Source organism: Colossoma macropomum, unplaced genomic scaffold, assembly GCF_904425465.1.
Source record: "Colossoma macropomum unplaced genomic scaffold, Colossoma_macropomum, whole genome shotgun sequence".
Taxonomy (NCBI): Eukaryota; Metazoa; Chordata; class Actinopteri; order Characiformes; family Serrasalmidae; genus Colossoma; species Colossoma macropomum.
The window spans coordinates 37,712,899-37,738,510 of NW_023494795.1; the positions used below are offsets into that span (position 1 = coordinate 37,712,899).

Here is a 25,612-nt window from a genome sequence, read left to right on the forward strand (position 1 = left end):
TGCAGATAACACAGGCAGAGCGATGCTTAAAGCAGGACAGTATGCAATTTTTTGAAGCTAATGGTGTAAATGATTAATGAACTAACTGTTAACCATCAAATAAGCACTTGTTCCTTCAATGGTATTGGTTATTGGTTTTACTCAGTTTCTCCACCAATTTATTCATGATCAGTTCCCACTCTGTAACTAGATCTCCCCATATTATGTGGAACCAGCCTACATCTCATAGTGAATAAACTAACTGCCGAATTTGAGTATTACAACTGTAAGTTGCTCCTTTTCCTTTCATTTGTTCTTTCCCCAGCCCCCCATTCTTCCATAAACTGCTATTACTGTTCCATAAACTGATTTGACTCCAGTTGTCCTGTTTAAGTTTATTTAATTAATCATATAACTATTTATTTATATGTTTATTTTTGAAGAATTAACCGAAAAAACTCCAATTCCAAAAAAAAGTTGGGATGCTGTGTAAAATGTAAATAAATCTAAATGAAAACAGAATGCAATCATTTGAAAATCTCATAGACCCATATTTTATTCACAACAGAACATAGAACACATATGAGATATTGAAAGGGAGACATTTTACCATTTCATAAAAAATATTAACTCATTCAGAATGTGATGGCAGCAGCGCATCTCAAAAAAGTTGAGACAGGGCCGTGTCTACCATTGTGTAGCGTCCTCTCTTCTTTTAAGAACGGTCTGTACAGTCTGTGAGACCAAAGAGTTTTGGGAGAGGAATGTTGTCCCATTCTTGTCTAATGTAGGATTCTAGCCGCTCAACAGTCCTGGGTCTTCTTTGCTGGATTTTTCGTTTCATGATGCGCCAAATATTTTCTATTGGTGAAAGGCCTGGACTGCAAGCAGGCCAGTTTAGCACCCGGACTCTTCTTCTGCGAAGCCATGCTGTTGTGATGGATGCAGTATGTGGTTTAGCATTGCGGAAATATGCAAGGCCTTCCCTGAAAGAGACGTTGTCAGGATGGGGGCATATGTTGTTCTAAAACCTCTATATACTGTTCTGCATTTACCTTTCCAGATGTGTAAGCTGCATACGTCATAGGCACTAATGCAACCCTATACCATCAGAGATGCAGGCTTTGCATCTGCGCTGATAACAAGCTGGATAGTCCGTCTTCTCAAGTCTGCAGGACGGCAGCGTTTCTGGATCGTGTTGACATATGGCTTCTTCTTTGCATGATACAGCTTTAACTTGCATTTGTGGATTGCATGGCGAACTGTGTTCACAGACAATGATTTCTGGAAGTGTTTCTGAGCCCATGGAGTGATTTCCAGTACAGAATCATGTCTGTTTTCAATGCAGCGCCACCTGAAGGCCCGAAGATCACGAGCATCCAATATCGACCATCAACCTTGTCCCTTGCGTACAGGGCTTTCTCCAGGTTTTCTGAATCTTTTGATGATATTATGTGCTGTAGATGGTGGGATATCCAAGGTCTTCCATAATTTTTAGACAGTTTTTCGCAGATTAGTGAACCTTTGCCCATCTTTGCTTCTGAGAGACTCTGCCTCTCTAAAATGCTCTTTTTATACCCAGTCATGTGAGTTAGTTGCAAATTTTGTTGCCCCTGTGCCAACTTTTTTGAAATGCATGCTGCCATCAAGTTCTAAATGAATTAATGTTTTTCATGAAATGGTAAAATGTCTCACTTTCAACATCTGATATGTGTTCTATGTTCTATTGTAAATAAAATATGGGTCTATGATAGCTACACTAAATGAAGTGCTTTGAAATTGATTTTATTTCATTTACCTCTCTCTCCTGCAGCTCTGTCCTCACTGATTACTGTAAAAGCACACAATAAACATACGTTATAAAGGGCTGTCTGTACACAACCCCAGCTAACGGGAAAGGCAGGTACTCATACAGTTAATGAGACAAAACACAGTTTAATGTACCAACTGATTTCTTCATAAAGTTAGCTACTTGATGCTATACCATCACTATGTTGGTTAAGAGTGAACTTTCTCTTGGTGGTTGTAGTATGCTATGTGTAGGTAACAGTACAACTTTAATTTCTCATCTGATGACTAATATAGCCAACTAGGGAGCCTGTAGCCTAAACTGAGCAGCTACTGGAGCTAGAATAAAACATGCTGATTTAGCCAGCAACATTACAAGCAGTCCAAACAAACAATGAAATGTGTAGTGTTTGGATTATACATTCTTAATGTGCTAATTTTGCTCATAAACTCTTAGCGAGTTACGTTTTTACCATAGCAATGCTATATGTTAGCCTATAGCATGTATACTGCATACCCCAACATCTCAAGAAGTCCATGTTACTCTGGCAGATGAATGGAGTAGGCAGTTAAGTCTATGGCCGAGCTGTTCTGAGGTCAGCTGAGAATCAGTCACAGTTCATTGGGTAGTTATGTCGCTTTTTTCCACACTGAATCTAATAAAATACTTCAGAAACTTCAGAGGACCTCGGTGTCCTAACAATAGTTACGAACATTATGGCCGCTGATAAAGTACTGAAGTAACTGCAGATAGCAGCGGTTGCTAAGCAGTGATTGGAGGGTTGAGGAAAATAAGGCAGAGCCTGGTAGATTTTGATTGATCATAATACAATAACAGCGCTCAAAGAACACAAATCAAATTTCATTATCATGAAAAATGTGTCATAATAAATATTCTGTTCCCATTTGGGTGGGTTTGTGACTCCGTGGCTGCGGCCCTGAGGGGACTACCACTTTATCATAAGGACGCTGTTTTTGCATTTAATCTCATGTATGGAGAAAAGTGAAAACTACTTCTGAAACTACCAAGGTCCGAACCTCGGTGTCCTCATAGCTAGTTGCAGCCATGCGTGAAACTACCAAGCTGGAAGTCTGAAGGCTAGCACATGCTTTCTCTGAGTCACATGAAGCACCACCGCACCTTTTTTGAAGTGCAGCTAATCTGCTCATTCTGTTGTATTTCAACTAACAACCATCCACATTGGCTAGCTATGTTCTGAGTGATGGGGAGAGCGAGGGCCATCCTACTTATCCAGTTAGAGAGACGCTAATTATGCTCTCTTGGACTCCCAGACACAGATGGCTGCGGTGTCACAGTGGAACGAACTAGCCGTCTCCTGATGATAGGGCCAATGCTTAAATGGTTGCACCACTCAGAAGTGAATTTCATTTCTAGTAAACAAGAATTCCTATCTGAATAGCGTAGTGTATTTTTCAAGTTAGCTTAATGTTTTTGAAATGTACTCTTAAGGACACAATAGGAAATTGGTCCCACTAGAAAGGCCTATTTAAAAATAGTGGTACCACTTTTCAAGAGGACGATAGCAAAACTACAATAATGTACCAGATGGAAAACAAACATATTAAAGTGATGATACAGACAACTATTTTGTGAGGAAATCACACATGGGTGTGTACAATTAAAGAGAAGGTCGTGGTGACGGTGATGGCTTTCAAGAGTTACTGAGCTACACTGAACTTAAGCTGCCCCAGTCATTGGCATTTATGTTCATTTGAATGTAGACTAGTGACGAGTGGTAAATATAACTTTACAGCTTTCCGAAGCCCATTATTTTATATTACATTCACTTTGTCAGCTTCATATAATTATGAACATATTATAGTAAGCTTTTTGTTCTTAGCCAAACAGGGTTTTTACATAGGGTATGTTTGATACACTTTGAAGCCTACCACGCTACCAGTACTACAATCCACAGTTCATACAAGGAACACTTTTTAATATCTCAGCACATTAATACAGAATGCAGGTGGTGTGTGCGCCATGGCCGTCTCCTGGCCTGGGCTCCCGGGGCTACAGCCACAAACCAGCCCTGAACCTTATAACGTTAACATTTCATGTTTCACGGAACACTTATCATATGTATTACTATAACATAAGGGGTTTCCCAGGAAACCAGGGACACAAGGAGACAGGAAGTAAAAGCAAGTGATGTGCTTTATTGAAGTCCTTAGATGACAGTGATGATAGGAAACATGAAGACAATGTGATAGAATCCAGGAAAAAGCCAAGCAATAGAAAACAAACGCAAGCACTACAAACATGACTGTGAACGATGAAACGCAGGAAAACTTGGAGCGAAGAAACAACCAAACCTCAAACCCAGGACAGTGATTCACAGTGAGCTGAGCTGAATGGGGAACATGCAGCGCCACGCTGATGTCATCCAGTGTAAATAAAAATAATGCCCACCATCAATAAAGTGACCACACCGTATTGATGTGTGGGAATGAGATCCTAATTCGTGGCCATGACTTAGTAAGGCATAAGAATGAGATAATTAAGTTGATACTACGACTTAGTAAGGCGTGGAAAAGAGATCCTGATGCGTGGTCATGACTTAGTAAGGCATAACAGCGAGATAATTAAGTTGAGGCCACAACTTAGTAAGGCGTGGGAAAGAGATCCTAATGTGTGGCCATGACTTAGTAAGGCATAACAGTGAGATAATTAAGTTGAGGCCACAACTCAACAGATGGACTACAGTCTGTAATTGTAGAACTACAACATGCACCTATACAGTAAATGGAGCTCACAGAATGGACAATGAGTGTAGAAATGACATGGAGCAGTGAAGCTTTGGTAGAGAATAGACCACTGGCATCCCCTTGTGGGAGGAAATGTTCTACACTACCCTCTCTTTCTCACTACACGGTCACTGATGATGTGGTGTACAGCTGTAATGATAACTATGCAACGTCACATCAACTGTAAATAATCTAGTGGGACCAAGAGGCTATTTCAAGGGGTGTGGCTTCTTGGGTGCATTGTGTTTCATTTGTAAGGTCACATAGAGTTTATGCTTTATTCACAATGTCAGTGTTACATGGTAATTCCCGGCCAGGCGACCAGTGTCTGCGTGGGTTTCCTCCCATAGTCCAAAGACATGCAGTCAGGCCAATTGGACATGCTAAATTGCCCCTAAGTGTGAATGTGTATGTCTGTCTGTCTGTCTGCCCTGCGATGGACTGGCGACCTGTCCAGGGTGTATCCTGCCATCCGCCCAATGACAGCTGGGACAGATGTGGTAATCTGTATACTGCCTTCATTAAAAGCAGATCCTTGTTATACCAAAGTGATCTTTCACTCACTCTGAGAAAAAAAAAAAAAAACACTCAGTTGTGCTTTTAAAATGTATAAGGTTTGTCAGAGGGCCAAAGTATTGCCCCCTTGTACTCACAGACCTGGAAAGAATGATGGCACAGGGATTAAGTAGACGTTATTACCTATGACATGTCTATTGTAACATTGTCCTATTATCTTAGAATTTTTGAACTCCAGTTTTGGGAACTTCTGTTTTTTTTCCCATTCCTTATACAAGTGGATTATCTTATATCTAAAATCCACAGAAACATCTCCTGAAAAACGAATAGCCTGTATTCAAAGGCTGTTTTGACTGTAAATGAATGGTGGTCCCTGACCTTTTTTGCACACGCATATCTCAAAGCAAATATGAATGTCTCTTAAATACAAAGCACAAAAACATTAATGCATGCCATATTTGAGCGTATGTGTGTTGTTGTATAGTGGAAACTGTATTTTTTTGTTTCTTTACCAAAGTATTAAAAAGCATTGAACCAGATTTTTAAAAGGCTGGAGCACTTCAGGAGTCAAATATATACTAGAAAGGGAGGGACTAAGTTGCCTAAGCTAATAATGTTTTAAAAGTTAAAAAGTTGCTTGTTTTTGATAACTTTATAGAGTTTATTTAGTAAGTCCAGGTAGTTGCAATGGTGTTGCTACGAGGTCACTAAGGTATTTCAGTTTGTTGTCACAGAGTTGCTTGGTGGCTGTTAAAATGTTGCTAGGCTGTTGCTGTGGTATTCCAGGTAGTTGTGAAGGTGTTATTAGGTTGTTGCTATGGTATCCCAGGGGGTTGCTGAGGTGTTGCTACACCGTTGCTATATTATCACCGGTGGTGGCTAAAGGTTTGCTATGGTATCCCATGTGGTTGCTAAATTGTTGCTAGGCCAGTGCTGTGGTATTCCAGGTAGATGCTAAAGCATTGCTAGGTCTAGCAACCCCTTAACAACCACCTAGTATTCCAGGTAGTTAAGGTGTTGTTAGGCAACTGCTATGGTATCTAAAGTGTTGCTAGGCCCTTGCCATGGTATACCAGATGGTTACTAAGGTGCTGCTAGACCTACCTGGATTAGGAATTGCTGTGCTGTCACAGGTGGTTGCTAAACTGTTTCTAGGCCACTGTCATGGTATTCTAGGTGGTTGCTAAACTGTTGTTAAGCCATTGCTTTGGTATCCCAGGTGGTGGCTAAACTGTTGCTTGGCCACTGCCACTGCTAAAGTGTTGCTAGGCTGTGGATGTGGTATCCTAAGTGATAGGCTGTAGCTATGTTATCCCAGTTGATTGCTAAGGTTTTGCAACTCCATTGCTATGCTGTCCCAGTCAGTTACAGTCTTGCAGTATTGTTTAAAATATCTGAATAGACTTTTCTTCATGTACTAAGTAGGTAAAAAAAAAACACGAACAGCTACAGTTCTGATAGGACATAGTGCTATCACTGGGTGATTTCTAGAAGAGTGTTAGAGTTTCCCAGAAAGAAAGGACCCTGCTACATACTAAACAACTTGCTCTTTACAGACACCTGCTGTATGAAATGGCTTGTGGGCTTCTCTGTCCCTTGTAGGGTCTCCTTCAGGGCATTACAGGCCCCTGTCCTGCTCTCTGATACTGCTGTAAAATCACAGTATGTGTTGATCCTCTAGGGGGAGACAAAACCTTACCAATAAACCATAGCAGGTCTGTATCCCCAGGTGTGCCTTCAGCCTTCGCAAACATACATAAGCCAAAGAACATAAGTATGGATCATGTTTAGGACCACATAAATAATTTCTGTATAGCATATATGGGTCATTCTACCAAAACTAGTTTAAAGTCAGAGTTGAAAACATTTCAGACTTTTAGCTGAGTTGGACTTTAGACTAAAATCCTATTGCTTTGAGTGAACTTATACCTTAATTATGTTTATTAAAATGACTGAATATTCTATTTTGTCACAACAAAACAATCATAACACCACTGACACTTTACCAAATGTTTCAGTACTGACAAAATGGAATGTTCAGTCATTGGTTTTAATAAACATAATTAGAATTTAGGCTCAGTCAAAGCAAAAGGATTTTACACTAAAGTCCAAGTCAGTTCAGAACACTAATGAATTTCAGTAGTGACAATTTTTTACTAATTTTGAGCATAATTGAAAAACGCTAGCCAATACATGGCTAACAAACACAGCTTTAAACAGTTGTACACACACACACACACACACACACATTTTCTAAGCCGCTTATCGTTCTGGGTCACGGGGGGAGCTGGAGCTGGGGAGCATCCCAGCGGTCATTGGGTGGAATGCAGGAAACACCCTGGACAGGTCACTTGTACACACATAAAATAATAATATTATTAATATTATTAAAACACAAAAAGTTGACTAAATTGCAGAAAATATGTATTTCGATAGTGACATTTCCTAATGTTACACACTGATTTTCAGGCTGTGGGACACATTTACTTCAAAAGAGAGGGATATAACTGCTCACCATGTGGCCATGAGGGACAGGGATGCAGTCTCACTTCCTGCTCTAAAATCCAGGGGTGTGGCTAAAAAAATTGCCTATGAACTAAAATTGTGTTTCAGTAGTGACATAAAAAAACGTCAGTTTTTTTGATTAAAGTTTATATAAAAATTTAACTCATGTTAAATTTAAAAATCTTTAAAAAGATTTTTAAAACAAAAACAAAAAAAATACCAAAAAAATGTGTAAATTTAGAGGCTAGGGTTTGGGACAGTCACCTCACAATAAAAAGTTATGAATTTGTATATATTTAGCTTATTACTATCTCTGTTATTGCCTTGGGTTTAAATAGATCATAATGTAATCATTGTAAATATTTAAGGTCTGAATAATTGTTTTTATAAATAATTAATTTACTGTGGGACCAATTTGAACTAATTTGGTAGCAATGTGTGTGAGTAAATTTAACTTGGCTCCAGAGTAGTGCAACTGCCCAGAGGACAATTCTGTTGCTTTAACATCACTCCTTTATGGCTCAGGAGCCTTAATGGTGATCTCTTTAAATGTCCATGAGAAATAGCAGTAGACAGAAAGGAAACATGAGATACAGGAGAGAGATGAGAATTTATATGCAGATAATAATGAACGTTATTATCTTGGCAAATCTGAGCATGATGTGTGACTTTATTTCGATCTCTACTAAACAAAAGTCTCATTTATTTTTCTCTCTAATCTCATTGTTGTCTAGGAGAAGCTACTGAGTTATTAAGAAGGTCTGTTTATTGCTTTTTCTTTGCTACAGGTGTCTGTTTCTCTCAGGAGATCATGAACTTGAATCCCAGGGAGACCAAGCACTCAGCTCTCACCCTCATGGGGGCATCATGTGACAGAGGTAGTCCTAACACTTAAAGGGGAATTCCACCAATTTTTCGATGTTTCTGAGTAGTTCAGTCCTTGAGATGTAAGCATAGTCATTCAGAGTGGTTTGATATGAAGTGGTTCATTGTAGAAAAGTTTACAGACTTTAATTTCTTTGCAATGATTATGCACGATGTTTACGACACAAACATAGCCGTTTTATTTATTATCCAAAACCACCAGTGAACCGACACTTGTATTCTGGGTTTTTTTATAAGTAATGTCGATGGCAAAATACTCATAAATCTGAAAAATAAGTTTTCTTTGGGGACTACTTTCGCCTTACAAAGCCCTGTGTGCACTCCTCCACCATGAACAGATTAAAATAAATGGATTAAAATACATTTTAAGCCAAATGTTTATCACAAAACAATGTGTCAGATGTCAGGCAGCATATATCTAACCATTTCATGTAATAACTTTCTGTAAGGGACCTTTCAGGGCTGGACGTCTAGTTCCTATTACCACCACTGTGAATAATTCTGACTTGGTATATACACCAATCAGGCATAACATTATGACCACCTCCTTGTTTCTACTCTCAGTGTCCATTTTATCAGCTCCACTTACTATATAGGTGCACTTTGTAGTTCTACAATTACAGACTGTAGTCCATCTGTTTATCTGCATACTTTGTTAGCCCCCTTTTACCCTGTTCTTCAGTGGTCAGGACCCCCATGGACCCTCACAGAGCAGGTACTATTTGGGTGGTGGATCATTCTTAGCACTGCAGTAACACTGACGTAGTGGTGGTGTTTTAGTGTCTGTTGTGCTGGTACGAGTGGATCAGACACAGCAGTACTGCTGGAGTTTTTAAACACTGTGTCCACTCACTGTCCAGTCTATTAGACACTCCTACCTTGTCAGTCCACCTTGTAGATGTAAAGTCAGAGATGATAGCTCATCTGCTGCTGCACAGTTTGTGTTGGTCATCCTCTAGTCCTTCATCAGTGGTCACAGGACGCTGCCCACAGGACGCTGTTGGCTGGATGTTTTTGGTTGGTGGACTATTCTCAGTCCAGCAGTGACACTGAGGTCTGATCCACTCAAACCAGCGCAACACATATGCATATATATGTATATATATATATATATATATATACACATGTATATATAGGTGTATATATATATATGAATAAAGCAATATATCCTACTATGAATGTTATCGTTAAACAGCATACAGACAAATGGCAATAGCGGTGCAAAATTAGCCAACTATTAAAGCTATCTGCTCCAAGAGTGCAAACCTACAGTTATTGTCCAGAACTCTCTGACTGAACAGTTACATTAGCCAACAGTATATCCACCAGCTGATGCCTGCTGTTGTAGCAAGCTACTACTAGTTTTTACCTGACTCAGTAGTATTTGCTTTTTTTTTCTAAGCCAAATCTGTTAGCCAATTTAATCCACTCTCTCAAACTCCCACTGACTTTGTGCAATGTGTTTGGTCTGGTTCGTGCTACACTGCTTAATAGTTACTGGGTAGGTTGCCATTCAATCCGCCCAAAGTAGCCAATGCCTTTAAAATTCTATTCATTTTCAAAGGGTGATCACCTGTCACCAGAGCAATTCAGAAAATGTGCAATATGCAAAAAGTGTGGGGGACAGAGTCACTTGACCAAGAGAGTGCGGGGGTCATGTTCCCTGTGGCCCCTACGTCTGCTATGCCCTTGTGTTATGCCTTAGGGCAGGGATCACCAATATTATCCACAAAGGGCTGGTGCAGCTGCAGGTTTTCATTCCAAGCAAGAAGGAGCTGACCTCCAACGAGTAACTGTTGAAAGAACGCTTAAATAAATCGGGTGAGCTCCTGCTTGTTTGGAATGAAAACCTGCAGCCGCACCAGCCCTTTGTGGATGAGATTGGTGGGTTAGATCCAAAGTCTGTAACACTTTACTTGACCGTGCCATAGAGTACTAAGGAAACCATGCCATAGACATGTCATGGCAGATGTCATATGCTGTCACGAGTGAATATAACAGCATAATGTTACCATCACCAATCGTCACAACAGTTGCAGTGATGTTTGATGTCATGATAGCTTATGTCACAAGCTAATTTTTGCTAAGTACACAGTATTTAGGCATCATGACATCAAACATATAATGACCTCCCATGACAATTAATGAAACAGATAAACTGACAGTTCAGAGATTGGTCCAGGACTAGACAGCATTCTGTATGAAGATTCTCCACTGGAAGGAAAATACAGTTCAGTACTGGGATTAATCCCTGTCAAACTGACCCAATGCCGTAGAAGAACACTTTTGGTTCCCTAAAGGATTGTGTTGGAAAAAGACATTTGTGATGCTCCATTCACATGTTTGCATTTAAAAAAGGTCATTCCGCGATTCATAGCGGTATGCAGCCGACAGCGGCACAAAGCCATGCAATCGCTGGCAAGGTGACAGCATTGTCACCATGTGACGATGGATGATTATCTGAAGGGAGCTTTAGCAGTGTATATTGGTTATTCTAAGGTGGAAAAAGGCAGGAGGATGCAGTCTTTCATTTTGTGTTCTGTAACCCTGTGTTTGTCTGAAGTTCAGCAGCGAGACCTTTGGCATCCATGACTCCCAAATAAATCAACATCCAGTTTATTCTACCATTGCGGTCGGCAGCAAAAGTTGGGAAACTTGTCAAGAGTTCGGCCAAGTTTTCCGTCACAGCTCCATTGAAAACAGTGGAATGTCTAGTTTGCCGTCGTTCATCTACCGCATACATGTCAATGCAGAATTAGCGTGAAGAACCTTCTAAAGGTCTAAAGTAGGGCTGGGCAATATAACAATATATGTTTTGTTGTATTGTTATTGTAATAAATTATGTCACAATACAATATTGTGCATATCGTCAGTTCATGTAGGACACTGAACAACTGCATGTTTCATTATAAAGATTTAGTGCAACAAAGTATGTGAACTATTGAATAAAAAGCACTGTGTTCACAGTTTTTGATAGTATTTTATTATAATATTATTTTTAAAATGAGGCACTCCTGGTTCTCCATTCCAACTGATCAGATGTCTGAAAAAATTAATATCGTGACATATCGTATTGCAATGTTATATTTTTTGCCCTATCGACCACCTCTAGTCCAATGAACTCTTAAGGGTTTGTTAAATGAACAAAATGCTAAGCAAAGACAAAACTAGAAACACAAAGCCAATGAGGGAAGAGAAAGTACAGGTAGATAGTAAGCGTGACTAGGCAGGAGAAATGGGAGGAGCCTGGAGAGTGTGGAGCAAGACAGAGGACCATATATGTGACTGGAACATTAATCTTTTTGAGCAGTTACATATCATGTTCAGAACCAGTTAGGTCAGCCACTATTGCTCATATTAATTACAAGTGATCCTATATGTCGCTGAGGCACCCTTTTACTGCTCATACATTTCCAGTGCATGGCGAAGTGATGAACATGCCAAGACTTTTACAGTTTTTCTTATTTCTGGTGTCTTTCTCATTGACCTTTGTGTATTTTTGGAGTTTAGATGTCAGAGAAAACAAGTTTTCTCTCAGCTCTGAGCATAGGACCAGTCTACAACGGTGTTCCAATCAGGCTGAAGACCAGCTTTCCTCCACTTATTGTCAGGACTGCTCCAGATATGGAACTCTTAGCAGGGAGTCCAGTGGTGCTGCAGCACCAAATGAGGATTTGGAGGGTGTTGATGCCTCAAGGTACGCACAGCTGAAGCTGCTGGATCTGCAACACAGACAGTACGCCAGAAAGAAGTTGATCCGTGACATGTGTAGGCACAATGGTGCCTTACGTTTTTCGAAAAGAGCCACCTTCAGTGACATTCCAAATGATCAGCTGGCAAACCTTGTTGTGGATGACCGGCATGGGATAATCTACTGTTACGTTCCGAAGGTTGCGTGCACAGAGTGGAAAAGCATCATGATATTCCTCAGCGAGAGTCTAAAGGTGAACGGCACTCCCTACAAAAATCACTCGGACATTCCCAGAGACCTCATTCACGGCAACAGCGTTGTGTATCTCAACAGGTCCCACAGGAACATGATGAAGTGGAAGATCAAGAAGTATAAAAAGTTTCTGTTTGTCAGGAATCCTTTCGTCAGACTCATTTCCGCCTACCGGGACAAATTCGAAAAGAAGAATGACTACTTTTATAAGTTCCTGGCTGTCCCCATCATGAGGAGGTACAAGAACCTGTTTCCACCGAGCAGTGCTGAGCAAGCTCACATAGCCGGCATACGTCCGTCCTTCTCTGACTTCATCCAGTACATTCTGGACCTTCCAGATGATGATGGCAGCTCCTTTGAAGAGCACTGGAGACAGGTCTATAACTTGTGCCACCCGTGCCAGATTGAGTATGACTTTATTGGGAAAATGGAGACCATGTATGAGGATGCCCAGCACCTGCTGCGTGTTCTTAAAGTCGACCACATCGTGCATTTTCCACCGGGTACCAGCAACAGAACGGAGGAGAGTTGGATAAAGACCTGGTTTACCAGCATCCCCATCGAGTGGAGGAGAAAACTCTACAAAATTTATGAGCCCGACTTCCAGCTCTTTGGATACTCTCTCCCTGAAAACCTCTACGATAATGCTGCTCCTATTCGTAGGGTTCTTGAAATAAGGAGGAAAGGTTAAAGTGCTATAATACTTAACAGTGCCACAAATGAGTAACCTATGGAGCAGTATATGTGTCCTCTATGATACAAGACTCTATCACATTATGATGAAATAGATTTATTTGACACAATATTACAGTTGAGGTCTTTTTCTAATAGCATTTGCATTCCTGTAATAATACATCTGTGTGGAACAGTGCTCCAGTACAATGCCATCTAAGAAAGTTCTGCAGTTTTCCAGTTAAGGATTTTGCTTTTTATTGATGTTAATTTTCCTAGAGATTTCTTATTTACATGGTTGTGGGATTTATTCTTTTTAGTAGTACACCAGCAGACATGAACGTTCCAATGTTTGCAGTTATCCTTAAAATGTTCTGTATTGACAAGCCAAATGATCCAGAGTGAATAGAGGAGGTAACATTCTAGATCAGGCCTGCCCAAAGTGTGGGCCACAGGCCAAAGCTGGCCCCTGAGGACATTTGTTTTAGCCCACCAGAAAGTTGCCATAGCCCCACCCCCTTATTTTCTGTTTAAAATTGTATTTTTTAAGTATTTTAGTGACAAAGTTGGTTGCAAAAACCTGAAGATAGATTTGAAACTGACCTACCTTCTTTATTTTTATATTGTGTTGTCTTTTTGGCCCCCAGCCCACCACAAATATTGCACTTTGGCCCCCTAAGACAAAAAGTTTGGGCACCCCTGTTGTAGATTTTCACAAAAATGAAACTCAGACATGGCACACCAACCAATCTCAGCTATCTCTGTTCTATTCTAATTGCATCATAATAGTTATGAGATCATAATAATCTCTGTTTAGAATTCTAGAACAATACTACAGTGAATGTCTATGTTTGTCTATCTTTAATGTCATCACAGTGCTATGCTAGATATGACCATCAAATGGAAATGATAACTCAGTTTCTGTTCTTTTTCCTTTTTTTACTTTGATTGAAACTCTTATTGTAGTCTTGGAAGCATCTCAGGTATCTAGCTTTCTTTGGAGTAACCTCACCTTCTCTCTCTCTGTTGCTTGGGCCATTCTGCTGAATGACGGCATATAGAAAGTGATATGGTATTCCATTAAAAGGTCACATCCTTTGGCAAGTCAGGGTACATATCTGTTTACCAGCATTTGAACTCCCAAGTGTTACAGTGACTGGAAAGTGTTTCATTTCATTGGACGGTGTTGTTGGAAAATTGTAATAAAATATGGAAATGAAAGAGTTCTTTACCAGTTTCATGGTGTACCTGCCTGTTCTGGTATTCAGACAATCGTCAGTGACCATTTTAATCAAATTTAATCAAATACGCATTGCAACTGTGACTAGAGCAAAATCATAGACCGCCTTTTATTTATTTAATTTCCCGTCAGAAGTACAAGTCCATTTTTCAGCACCACAAAAAAGCAAAAAAACATCTATGTAACAGAGAATGAACAGAAGCCTCAACAGTTTAATATAATTTACATTTGTTCAATATTTAGTGTGTCCACTGTTTGCCTTTATTACAGCTTCCATTCTTTTAGTGAGATTAGCTTTAAGGTCTTCAAAGAAATCTACATGGATATTTTTCCACACCTCCAAAGTTCAGTCTTGGAAGTTGGTTGTATTTTCTGCTTCACACAATCCAAGTAATCCCAAACACATTGAGTGATGTTGAGGTCTGGACTCAGTCCAACACCAGCAGCTTCTTTTCTTGATTTGCAAACATTCTTTTAACTTTTCTCAGTAAAGGCTTCTTGGGAGCTACACATCCTGTCAGACCCATAGCGTTGAGTTGTGTTTTCACAGTGGAAGGATGAAACACTCTTAAAGACAGAAGGTTCAAATACTTTTTATCTGATGGGGACAGTTTTGGTGGTCTACCAGATCATGGATGGTTATTAGGAGTCCCATTTTCTCTGTATTTTTAAATCATTATATAAACTTATATAAACTTTTATATAACAATATATAAAAAGTTTTGGAAACTGTTTTTCCACTTGTTTTCATTTGGCATTCCCTTTTCTTAGGCAAGTGGACTATCTTCTATCTAATCTCCCCTGAAATATCACCTGAAGATTGAATAACTTGCACTTAGTGGCCATTTCGACTGGAAATTAAATTAATGAAGGGTGGTCTCTTGCTTTTGCACAGCGCTGTATGCCTAGCAGAAGGTTCCAGACAACACTCACGGATGTAAAGCCTAGGCAACTTATCCTACACAAAACAGGCCTGAGGATTCTGGAGATAAACTTACAAAACCTCAGTCACTCATTGAGTTACATAAAAGGCTGTGCTATAATGATGAAATGAACAGGGGCGACTTTGCCCGCAGCACCACGGTGCTGGTCATCTTAACTGTTATTCAGTTCAGTTCAACTGAGTTCAGTTCAATTTGTTTGTTGTGGACTATGTTACACCATACACCGTAACAAAGGAGATTTAGAGAAACCTCAGGGAAGATACATTACCTGGAGTCGAGACTTAAAACAGGAATCCAGCCTCCTATGGATAACACGGAATAGTGAAGTTACAGATAAAATTTCCATACGTAGGATTAGAAAGAGCAAAATGGGACGTTAAGGCTAAGTTAAGTCTCACTATGTTAGATAGTATACGGGATGGTAGGCTACTGTTTAGATTGTCTCTGGAACATCCAGGTGAGGTTCATCAGTCTCACACTGAAAGAAAACTCCTATCTATCTAAAACAACCAGTTAACTTTTGGAGAATCCTGCAAAAAAAACAAAAACAAAAAAAAAACGCATAGACCAGCATTGCTGGTCATCAGCAAAACCAGCATATTGCTGCTGTCGGAACAAAACCTCATATCTCCAAAATGGTAACTTTACAGGAGAAGGAAAAAACATACTTTTAATGTAAGTCCATGGAACCAGATGTTTTTCCAAGTCATTTTGGGGCATTTATTTTGGTCCAATCGTCATGAAATTTACACACAATATAAAGGGCAAAAGGCATTTTCAAATCATAAAAGAAACTGAAAAACAAAAATGGAGATATGAGGTTTTGTTCCGACAGCAGCAATATGTTGTATTTTGGACGCTGGTATGCTGGTCAACCAGCTTGACAATGCTAGATGATAAGCTAAACCAGCACCAGAATCAGAATCTTTTTTCGCCAGGTACCAGGTGTACAGGGAATTTCTCTTGGTGTAGAGGTCAACATACAATTAAATCCATATATATATCTATAAATATAGAAATAGAATAGAATAGAAAAAGATACTATATATAAGCATAAAATAGGCAGTATGTTGGAGCTACAATCAAGTACTGGAGTACTTAGGTACATGTATACAGTGCTGAGCAAAATACTTTAAAAAAGTAGAGATGGCTAAATACTGAATACACTGCCGTAAATGTATTCAGTCACATATTCCATTACATAAAAAGTAACATATTCAGAATACATTTACAGTACATCTCAGTAAGGAAAACTGTGTTTTTTTCTTAATTCGTATGGTTCCTCGCTGTTACTGGTTGGCAATTTTCTTCATATAATTATTCTGATAATACCTTTCATGAAAAATTCCTCATCATTTAAAAAAATTGTTTTTCAAAAAAATTTCATTTTTTTCTCTTTCACAAACTTCAGTCCACTGCTTTTCCCACAATCCCCTAAGCAGAAACCCAGTATAACACTGATGCTAAACTCATCACTTGCAAACATGTCCATTACTGAGGAGACTAATAGTTTGATCATTCCTTTAACTGGCTCATCACATTGATTTATCAGTCTACTCAGGCTTTAGCAGAGCTCAGTAACACTGAGATTAATAACTGATCATCACATTGGTTTATCAGTCTACTCAGGCTTTAGCAGAGCTCAGTAACACTGAGAATAATAACTGATCACATTGATTATCAGTCCACTCAGGCTTTAGCAGAGCTCAGTAACACTGAGATTAATTACTGATCATCACATTGATTTATCAGTCTACTCAGGCTTTAACAGGAACTTCAGTGTTAAAAGAAGCAGTTAATTTTAGGTTCTTTTTAGAATTGGTCTAATGAACATGTTTGCTACATGTTGTGCGATGATTCTAACATAGTTTGTAAATAAGTATTGATGGTATGTATTTTAAATAATGTTTTTTTTTAGCCCTGTGATGGACTAGCTACATGTCAAGGGTGTGTCCTGCCTTCTGCCCAATGACTGCTGGGATAGGCTCCAGCACCCCACTGCGACCCAGAAGGATAAGTGGTTTAGATGATGTGTGTGTGTGTGTGCGTGTGTGTATTTTTCTATTTAGTTGGTAAGCATTCTAAAAGTACTCTAGTACAAATGTAACTATTCTGAATACTGCCTTTACAAAATGTAACTTGGACTGAATACAGATACTTAATTTCTATGTTCTAAATACATATTCCCAATAGTTGTACTCTGTTACATCTAAACCCTGCACATATACAGTATGTACATACGAGAGTATTGAGCAGCAAATATAACAGTAAATGTATTTATAATATATAAAATAGACCAGCATACATCAACAATTCGTTTTTTCAGCAAAAAATTGAAAAAATGGTGGAATTTCTCTTTAGTGCCCAGTCACAGGTTGTGGTGGTATAGTTTTATCTATGGAATGATAGTCACCCTCAGCTGACAACTGATGACGGAAGTCTGTGTTAAATAAAGGTTTTTAAAAGGGCACGGCCAAAAAGAGCCTAAATACAATCAGACTTGCCCTACTGTGAATATTTACTGTGGGTACAAATATCAGTTTAAATGAAACTCGCTTCTCTAGAGCCATCTAGTGAAGGAAATCTCCAGCTGCAGTCTATGCAAGAGCAGCAGACAGACAGACAGCAGGGTTTAGTAGAAATTAATAATATAGTTCATCAATGAGAATGAACTCAAGCAACCAGCTGAGAATCTGAGTTCCGAGGCTCTGTTAACGTAAATTCTTAAAGATTTACGTAGCCAGAGTGTACGTTATGTCTGAAAGGCTATAATATTTGATGAGAGAAAGCCATACAAGTGAAAATTTACAATTTTCTATCAAAATTAATCACCTATAACACTGCAAACGTTGGAAACGAACAGTTGGTTGAAACGGCTACTGATTATTTACTTTCAGCGGGCGTACGATATAGAGGTTTAGCCATATTTATCAACCACGACTTAAATGTAAGTGACCAGAAAAGGGGCTGTAATTATATAGCCAGTTTGGTGTTGTAAAAACTACGATAGTGACAGTTTTTTTTTCTTCATGAAATCCCACTGTTGACGACGCTGCGTCCCCCTGCTTCTTCTTGAGGTGGCCACAGCTCTCTCCCCTCAGCAGAGAGACAAAACAGCCTCAGCCCGATGATGACAACATGGAATAAACATGGCCCACAAGAAGAGCCTTTTTATTGAAGGTCAGTAGTTCTGCTGGAAGACGTTATACACTGTCTAATTCATATGCCACATATTAGCTAGTCAGTGCCCAGCAGCATAAAATTATTCGCATTAAAAAGGACCCGCGTCGTTGCTGGCAGAGAGTGAGGGCTTATTTTGTGTAGTTAGCCGTTTCGGCTAACCGCTAACGGTGCGAGTAGCTAGCGTTAGCCTGTTAGCTCGCTAGCCGAATTCCCAACGCTTTGCAAACATGGCTAGTCAGCAGGGTGGCCATTGATTTGTTTGCTTGCCTGCTGCCTCGACTGAGGTTATAAAAATGCACATTTTAGCTCGCCAAATAAATGTTAACAAATTATGGTTGCTGTGATTTGCGCATTAAATAATTACCTCACGCAGCCTAAAGCGCTCATATGTGTTTGACGCTTGCATTCCGGCTAGCGCAGTTAGCTAGCAGCCTGGCGCCCTTGTTTGGACTTATTAGAAATCTGCAGGCCCGACATTTTAATTGTAATTTCAGTTTAATTTTTAAGAATCGTGTCTTTTTTCAGCACCATACTCATAGGGCTGCACGAACACAGCCTCAGCGAGTTTATTCGTTGCTGGCTCAATCTAAAGCTAAAGCAAAAGCTCCAAGTAGCTGGAATAACGTTAGCTACAGGCCTTCAGCACAGCAAGACAGAAACGTCATGTTTTATACTAAAATGCTTCTCCCTGACGAGAGATATAAGCCAGAATTGCTGCAAAGGAAAAGGATGAACATATCGTTTATTGCAAGTCGTGATTTGAACGTTTTCTGAGTCAAGAAAGCTGTAAATTGTGCATGTAGGTTAAGTGCATGCAAACTGCAGCTTTGTCTACGAGCCTTGCTAGCTACTTGCACACATTGCTAGACTTTCAGAGCCTTTTCCTCAAAATGCATAGTGCGATTGAGTACACTGTGTTTGCATTATAGCTTCGGATTGCTAACTTAAGTGAAGGTTTTTGTCTTTTACAAATACGCTCATCCCTGTTGTTAGTTTCTTTAACCTAAGTTTGTAGCCCATGCTTTAACTGAGCCCCCATGTTGTCTACACAACTGGCAATGTTTGTGTGCTTAATTCCACCTGAAGGTATTCTTCTTCTGAGGAGTTGTGTTGTGATGCTGATTTAGCTGTGTATAGTTAGATGAGAGTCAAGTCTGCACAAAGGTGTGGAATGTAGCATCTGGTTACATGATGAGGCCTTTAGTAGAAGAGACCAGTCCAATGCATTTGGTTTGGTAACATATACCGATAGCCTGGTATGCGAAACATGTGGGTTATGCTCCTGATGGTTCATGCTCGTGCATAGGATCTTGTTTTTGCAGTGAAAAGGTAGCTTAACTCACTGGTTGGAGTGTAAATACATGTCAAGTGGAATTGCACCAATTTTTCAAAATTTCTGAATGATAATAATGGTCTTGAGATGTAAACAGAGTCATTCAGATTGGTTTGACATGAAAGAGAAACTTACAGACTGATTTCTGTACGGTAGTGGTGATAGTAACAAGAGGTTGCCATGTATACAACACACATATAACCATTGTGTTTACTATCCAAAACCACCAATGAATCTACACGTCTTTTGAATTTGGATGGATTTGAATGGATTAAAATAAAGGGATTCTGATACATTGTAAGCCAAAATGTCATCACAAAACTATCATTAAACAATGTGTAAGACAACAGGCAGATTATACCTAATCATTTCATGTAATATCATCCTGTGAGGTAGATTTCAGAGGCGTTGGACCCTTCAGGCGTCTGGTTCCTATCACTGGCACTGTGAACAATTCTGACTCTGCAAGTTTCTCTAGAACAGAGCATTTCACACCAGACCCCTCTGAATGGCTTTGTTTACATCTCTGTGAATTCAGCTGCTTTAAGGTGCACCCGTTGCTGAGACAAGTGTTCAGTTGTGCACTAACAGCTTGTATCTCCACAGAAAAGCTTTGCCAATAGACTGTGACGCTCTGGAGCATCAACACATAAGCCTGTGGTCAACATGCCCAATGCCAAGTATTGGCCAGAAGGGTATAAATCCCCCCTGCACTGGGCTGTGGAACTGTGTTCTCTGGAGTAATGGAGCTCCATTCAGTACTTCCGGGATGAGTTGGAACGATCCAGTGCTACATCAGTACCTGACCTCACTAACGCTCTTTTGGCTGAATGCAAACAAAACTTCACAGCAAAGTTCCAACTTCTAGTGTAAAGCCTTCCTCGAAGAGTAGAGGCTGTTGGTGTATCAAAGAATAGACAAATGCCCTAGTAATACCCATGAGGTGTCTGCAAACTTTTGGATATATTAGTGCCAGTCTTAATCTTAGTTTAGGCTAAATGTGGGTCTAGGAAACTGTGGCCCCTTAGTGTATCATCAGTAAATCCTAACATCAAATTTGAACTGTGACAGAGACTATAATAGTTTGTGTGATGGCATAATCAGTGTTAGAGTTGGAATGGTCCCAGACATTCATTACCATATAATGCAGGTTGGTATTCATTAGGTCACTTTTTTCACCCTGTTTCTTCCCTCACAGAACTACCCTTTAAATGCATGATATGTAAGTGTTAGGTTCTGGCTACAGTCATAGGCTCGCTGTAGATGACTGTCTTGGACACGGCTGAGCCAGCATTTGTTAACTGTTGGTCAAGGTTTAAATTAGGGGTTTGATTTAGGGCCTTCTTATGAGCTAGGTTTAGCCAGCTTCACTTTCTCTGTCAGTGAAACAAGCAATCATGAAGAAATAAGCAACAGAGTCTGTTATCAAAAGTCAGCTTCTTTTCATTTTCAAAGCAGAAATGAAAATGTATCAGATCCCATTCATTTTAAAAATGCATTTGTATTAGAGAAGGAGAAAGACTGTAGTGGAAACAATGTACTAAAGTGACACTTTGGTCAAAGTGAAAACTTTAGCCGTCACTACATTTGTTGTAAACATGTTTACTCGCTGCAGGAGAGCAGTGGTCTTCAACCCTGGTCCTGGAAAGCTACCACACGTCAGAGTTTAGTTCCAGTCTATATCTAATAGACTGTCCTGCCCTTTACCTAACTCATACTTCTGATCTAGCCAATCAGGGGCTTGATGGATTTAGGCTCTGCAGGAAGGTGGCTCTCCAGGATCAGGCTTGGAGACCACTGCTCTGGAATGTGATTTTCTGGTGAATACTAGAAAACCCCCTTCTGATGATGTATGGTGTATGAGGTGGTTGTTTTGAATTTTTTTTTTGTTTTTTTCATTAGCTGGTGAATGGAGAAGAAGGACAGATGCCTTATGTTACTGCTAAAAATCTGAATGTCTTAATGCAGGCATGTAACTGTGGTAACTGTGTTCATTAGAGTGGTGAGACTGGGATTAGTGACGATAGACTCTATTCTAGTCTTTGTTTAATGACTGAAGTAAGAATTACACGAATACTAGTTTTGTTTGTCTATAGATCAGTGTCTAGACTAGCAGTCAGGATTTGTTGACACCACGTAATGCATTTACATAGTGCATACTGGGCACTGTAGTAAAAGAACATTGTTTTCATGATTTCTTTTATTAATCTATTCAAAATTCAGATTGTGAATTGGGTCAAACCAATAATGCTAAGCCATCTTGCTGTGCTACAAAGTACTGCATAACATGACAAATAACATATTAAACTATAGTTTTAGGACTGATTGCCTGTTTAGTTGCATCATCAGATCGAACCACAGTCCTATACGTTAATCATGCCAGTTATCTTGTGCACAAGCCACTGTCAGCCACACCTTTTCTTGTATCTAAACTGTGTCAAATGGAAGAGTTTTTTTGGTTATTTAAGGAAGTCAGAAACTTCTGTGGTGTTCTGTGGTTAATGTGCTGTCACTTACAAACGAAAAGAGAGCACAGACATAATGCTCTTTGCATTTGTTCATGTTTGAGAACATATGCATTAAATTGAGACACCACCATTGGACTTTCAGTTATTAATGAAACGCTTTGGTTAAATGTTGTTGGAAATATAAAGCACACTGTAGCGAGTGAGCTTTAACTTATAGGTCTTGTGTGGCTGCATATCTGTGCTCTCACTATGCAGTAAGTTTTTGTTTTTTGTTTTTTTTTTCTTTATCTGTTTAAGCTCTAGATAGATCAGAGGCCAGGAGAGATGGAGGGTTCAAGCAGAGCTGGAGCTTTTCTTTCTCCGATGACAGTGAAGAGGAGAGGAGAAATGAGTAAGCACTTCTCCGAAGCTTGTTTCTGCATTCAGAACTGCCGCAGCTTTGCTCTTGCCTGCTTTTCATAACAGTGAGCGATGCCTTCCATTCCATCAAAAGTCACGGTGGAGATCCACCGTTCCGCTCACTAAAGCGTGGAAGTACATGGCCAGGGCTTTCTGCATGCACAGGAGAAAGAGCTGCAGTCTCAGGACTTTTGGCAGTGCAATCGCCATGTTGGATTCTGCATTCATTTTAGCTTTTTTGCTTGTGTAATAATAGTTATTTCATGACATGATATCTGTTAAGCCAGGTTTGCAAATGCTGCAGTTTAGGATGGCAGTAGGCAGAATGAGGGACAGTGTCCTCCTGAGGTAGATGTGTAGCTCCAGGCTCTGCTTCTATTGAGTTATCAGCGCACCCTGTTCAGCCCATTAAGCAGGCCTGTGTCATCAGCAGATGGGTTTCGGTTGCCAAAAGCATCGGGGCACAAAGATCATCTTGGGGCTATATGTAGGGATGCATCAGTACCCATACCAGTATCTGGTATCAGCCCGATACCATGCTCACTTGATCATGCACCGATACCAACATCTGATATCATTTGATACCATAGCCCAGCAGCATACACCAGGCTAATGAACAAACATCTCAAGCTGCTCTGCTCACACAGGGAAATGTTGCTGATGCCGTGAACGTTGGTTGCAAAGTCGTTGGTCACTTTAAACAATTCCCGTCGGGCATATGCTTGTTGTTCTTAGACAGAGTTGTCTGTAGAGGCTGCGTTTTTTGTAGCATGTCAGTCGGACCGAGAGCTTTTGTACATTGTCAGCGTGAAAAATGTAGTCTTTGTCGGTGCACAGTGATCTGTTTAAACATACGGTGTAAGTTACCAAACAACAAGATTTGTGAAACCACACAGTGTGTGCCTGGCTTTAGAGAACATTCAGCTACAGCTCAACTAGCCAACCAGCCAAGCAAAAGACTCCAACAAGACGTCAAACTCGACAAGACAGAGCTCTTTGGGTGCGTTAGCCTTGGATGTGATTCCTGCTGTTTCTTTGCTACAGAGGGTGTTGTTGAAAGAGACAGATGAGGATCAAAACTATGAAACATGCTTTATTTACAGCTGTACACGAGCGCTTTTCTGATGTGGACCAAAACCCACTTTTTTCCCCCACTACAACACTACTTAGTCCAAGGAATATAATGTAACATAGCTTGCTACTGCAATACATTTAAAATCAGCTAGATTTTAATGATTTAACTGTTGTGGTACTTTTGCCATCATTTACACTAATGAGTAGTTAATTTTAAGTAGGTTACTCGTTATAGTATCGGTGTTGGCAAGTACTGAAATGCATCCATACTCAGTCTTAAAGTGGTATTGATGCATCCCTAGTTGTAAGGCAAGAAAGACTTCAACTAGTGCTGGCCTCTAAAAAGTACTATAATCGAAAGCTAAAGTCTTAACCAGACTGGATTTTGTAATCAGTGGTAGGTACGACACTAGGTGGCCAATTGGGAGATTTAGGGTTTAGGAAAGACCTTCTAAGCACTGAAGTACATGAAGGCTCCTCTTCAGTCTTCGGTCACATATATTTGAGATGACTTTTGTAGGCTGTACTGACATTTCATGGCTTACTAACACAAGCAATGCAACATGTTCAAATCTTGCATTTAAAAACATTTCATTGCAAATTCTCAGCTGTTTTCTGCTGTTTCTCAAACTGTTTTGAGTTGCACGTGAAGGATTGCGCGTTATTAAAGTTTTTGAAGGACACACCAGTTCAGTTCTTCAATTTCTCAGAAACTAAGGGTGCGTTCGGCCGCATTCGAAGGATCCTACAAAATGAGCCTTCGAGTGATTTAACGACTGAGATATGCAGCCTTCCTCGGGTGCATTTTTGGCTTTGAGTCATGGCTAGTTACGTCAACAGCTCTTTACCAGTGAATATAAAATCTAGAATTCAAGGTCTGATGTTGAATGCCTCATATTTAGACAGTATAGTTCTTCTGGGAAATGTGCAATGCTTCAATTTAGTGATATTTTTGTCTGTTATGGTATTGGAAGTTTAAGCAAATGAGTTTCTAACGATGTTAGATCAGAGATTGAAAGCCAACAATAAACATCTCTACACTGGCATAATGTGTTGGGGTCTTTTCACACACATACATATATATGAAATACCAAATTAGGCCTTTTATTTCCTAGCTCTTGAGTTGCAGGACAGCAGCACTGTAAAATTAGTTTGGCCTATGTTTGCTGTTAGGTCTTGCTTATGGCAGCAGTGGAGTGATTAAATCTCGGATGATGATCTCGCTATTTCATGTATTGAATAGTGAACTACGCCTGGCCTAGTTCAGGGATCAGGGGCTATATTATTTTATATAGTATCTGCTTAGTCACCATGACAGCTTTAGTTATGACTGAATTTAGGACAAGAATTTATTGCAGAACAACATTTAAGTTCATAATCTTATCCTAACTCCAGATAAGAAAACAGTATTATAGAAACATCCGAACTAGGCAGAATTTCCTAAATTCTGTCCTAACTTTAAGACAAGCTCAGAGGTATCTTAAGTTCTGTTTTAACCGTCTGTTTCTATTGTTTTCTGCTGTGACTGGCAGCACAGTTCACTATAACACACAATGACTTTTATCTACACTGAAAATGGTGCTTTAACTTGTGAGCGTTTTTTTTCTAACCCCAGACGCTGCAGACTCGATCTCCACCGTCCAATCTTATTACCATCGATGAAAACTCGACAGATAAAATATTAGTGATGGTGGTGAAAAATGAGGAGACAGAGCTGAATGTGTGTCTGTTTATTAGGAGGAATAACGTTAGCGCGCTCGGCTAAAGCGTTTGGGAAGTGAAACTAGAGCGGCGACGATCTGATAAACAGCACGAAGCGCTGACACAATATTATTAACTTTCAGTTTATCACGCTTTAGTTTTATTTTATTATTTTTTTATCTCGGTAACGGTAGCTAACGTTAGCTGCCTGGCTAA

General features: G+C 39.7%; 2 protein-coding genes across 10 annotated transcripts in view; both read left to right on the forward strand.

The window, feature by feature from the left end:
- The first annotated feature begins 11,870 nt into the window (after positions 1-11,870).
- Positions 11,871-13,073, forward strand: LOC118816285 (carbohydrate sulfotransferase 12-like). The gene has a single exon (XM_036582810.1). It carries the CDS (start codon positions 11,871-11,873, stop codon positions 13,071-13,073), a length of 1,203 nt encoding a protein of 400 aa, XP_036438703.1.
- Positions 13,074-17,838: 4,765 nt separating this feature from the next.
- senp6a (SUMO specific peptidase 6a) overlaps positions 17,839-25,612 on the forward strand; it is a 33,167-nt gene continuing 25,393 nt past the window's right edge. For 3 of the 9 annotated variants that reach the window (XM_036582353.1, XM_036582356.1, XM_036582357.1), the window contains exons 1-2: positions 18,234-18,418; positions 22,520-22,613. In XM_036582353.1, the coding sequence (XP_036438246.1) occupies positions 18,388-18,418; positions 22,520-22,613 (125 nt within the window). In that variant the 5' untranslated portion in view covers positions 18,234-18,387. Of the gene's footprint in view, positions 18,186-18,232; positions 18,419-22,519; positions 22,614-25,612 lie in introns of those variants that run through there. The other 6 variants (XM_036582358.1, XM_036582359.1, XM_036582354.1 and 3 more) reach the window with 5 other exon arrangements.

Excerpts from the sequence above, each read along its gene's own strand:
- LOC118816285 (XM_036582810.1), top strand. The coding sequence starts at position 11,871 with ATGAACATGCCAAGACTTTTACAGTTTTTCTTATTTCTGGTGTCTTTC.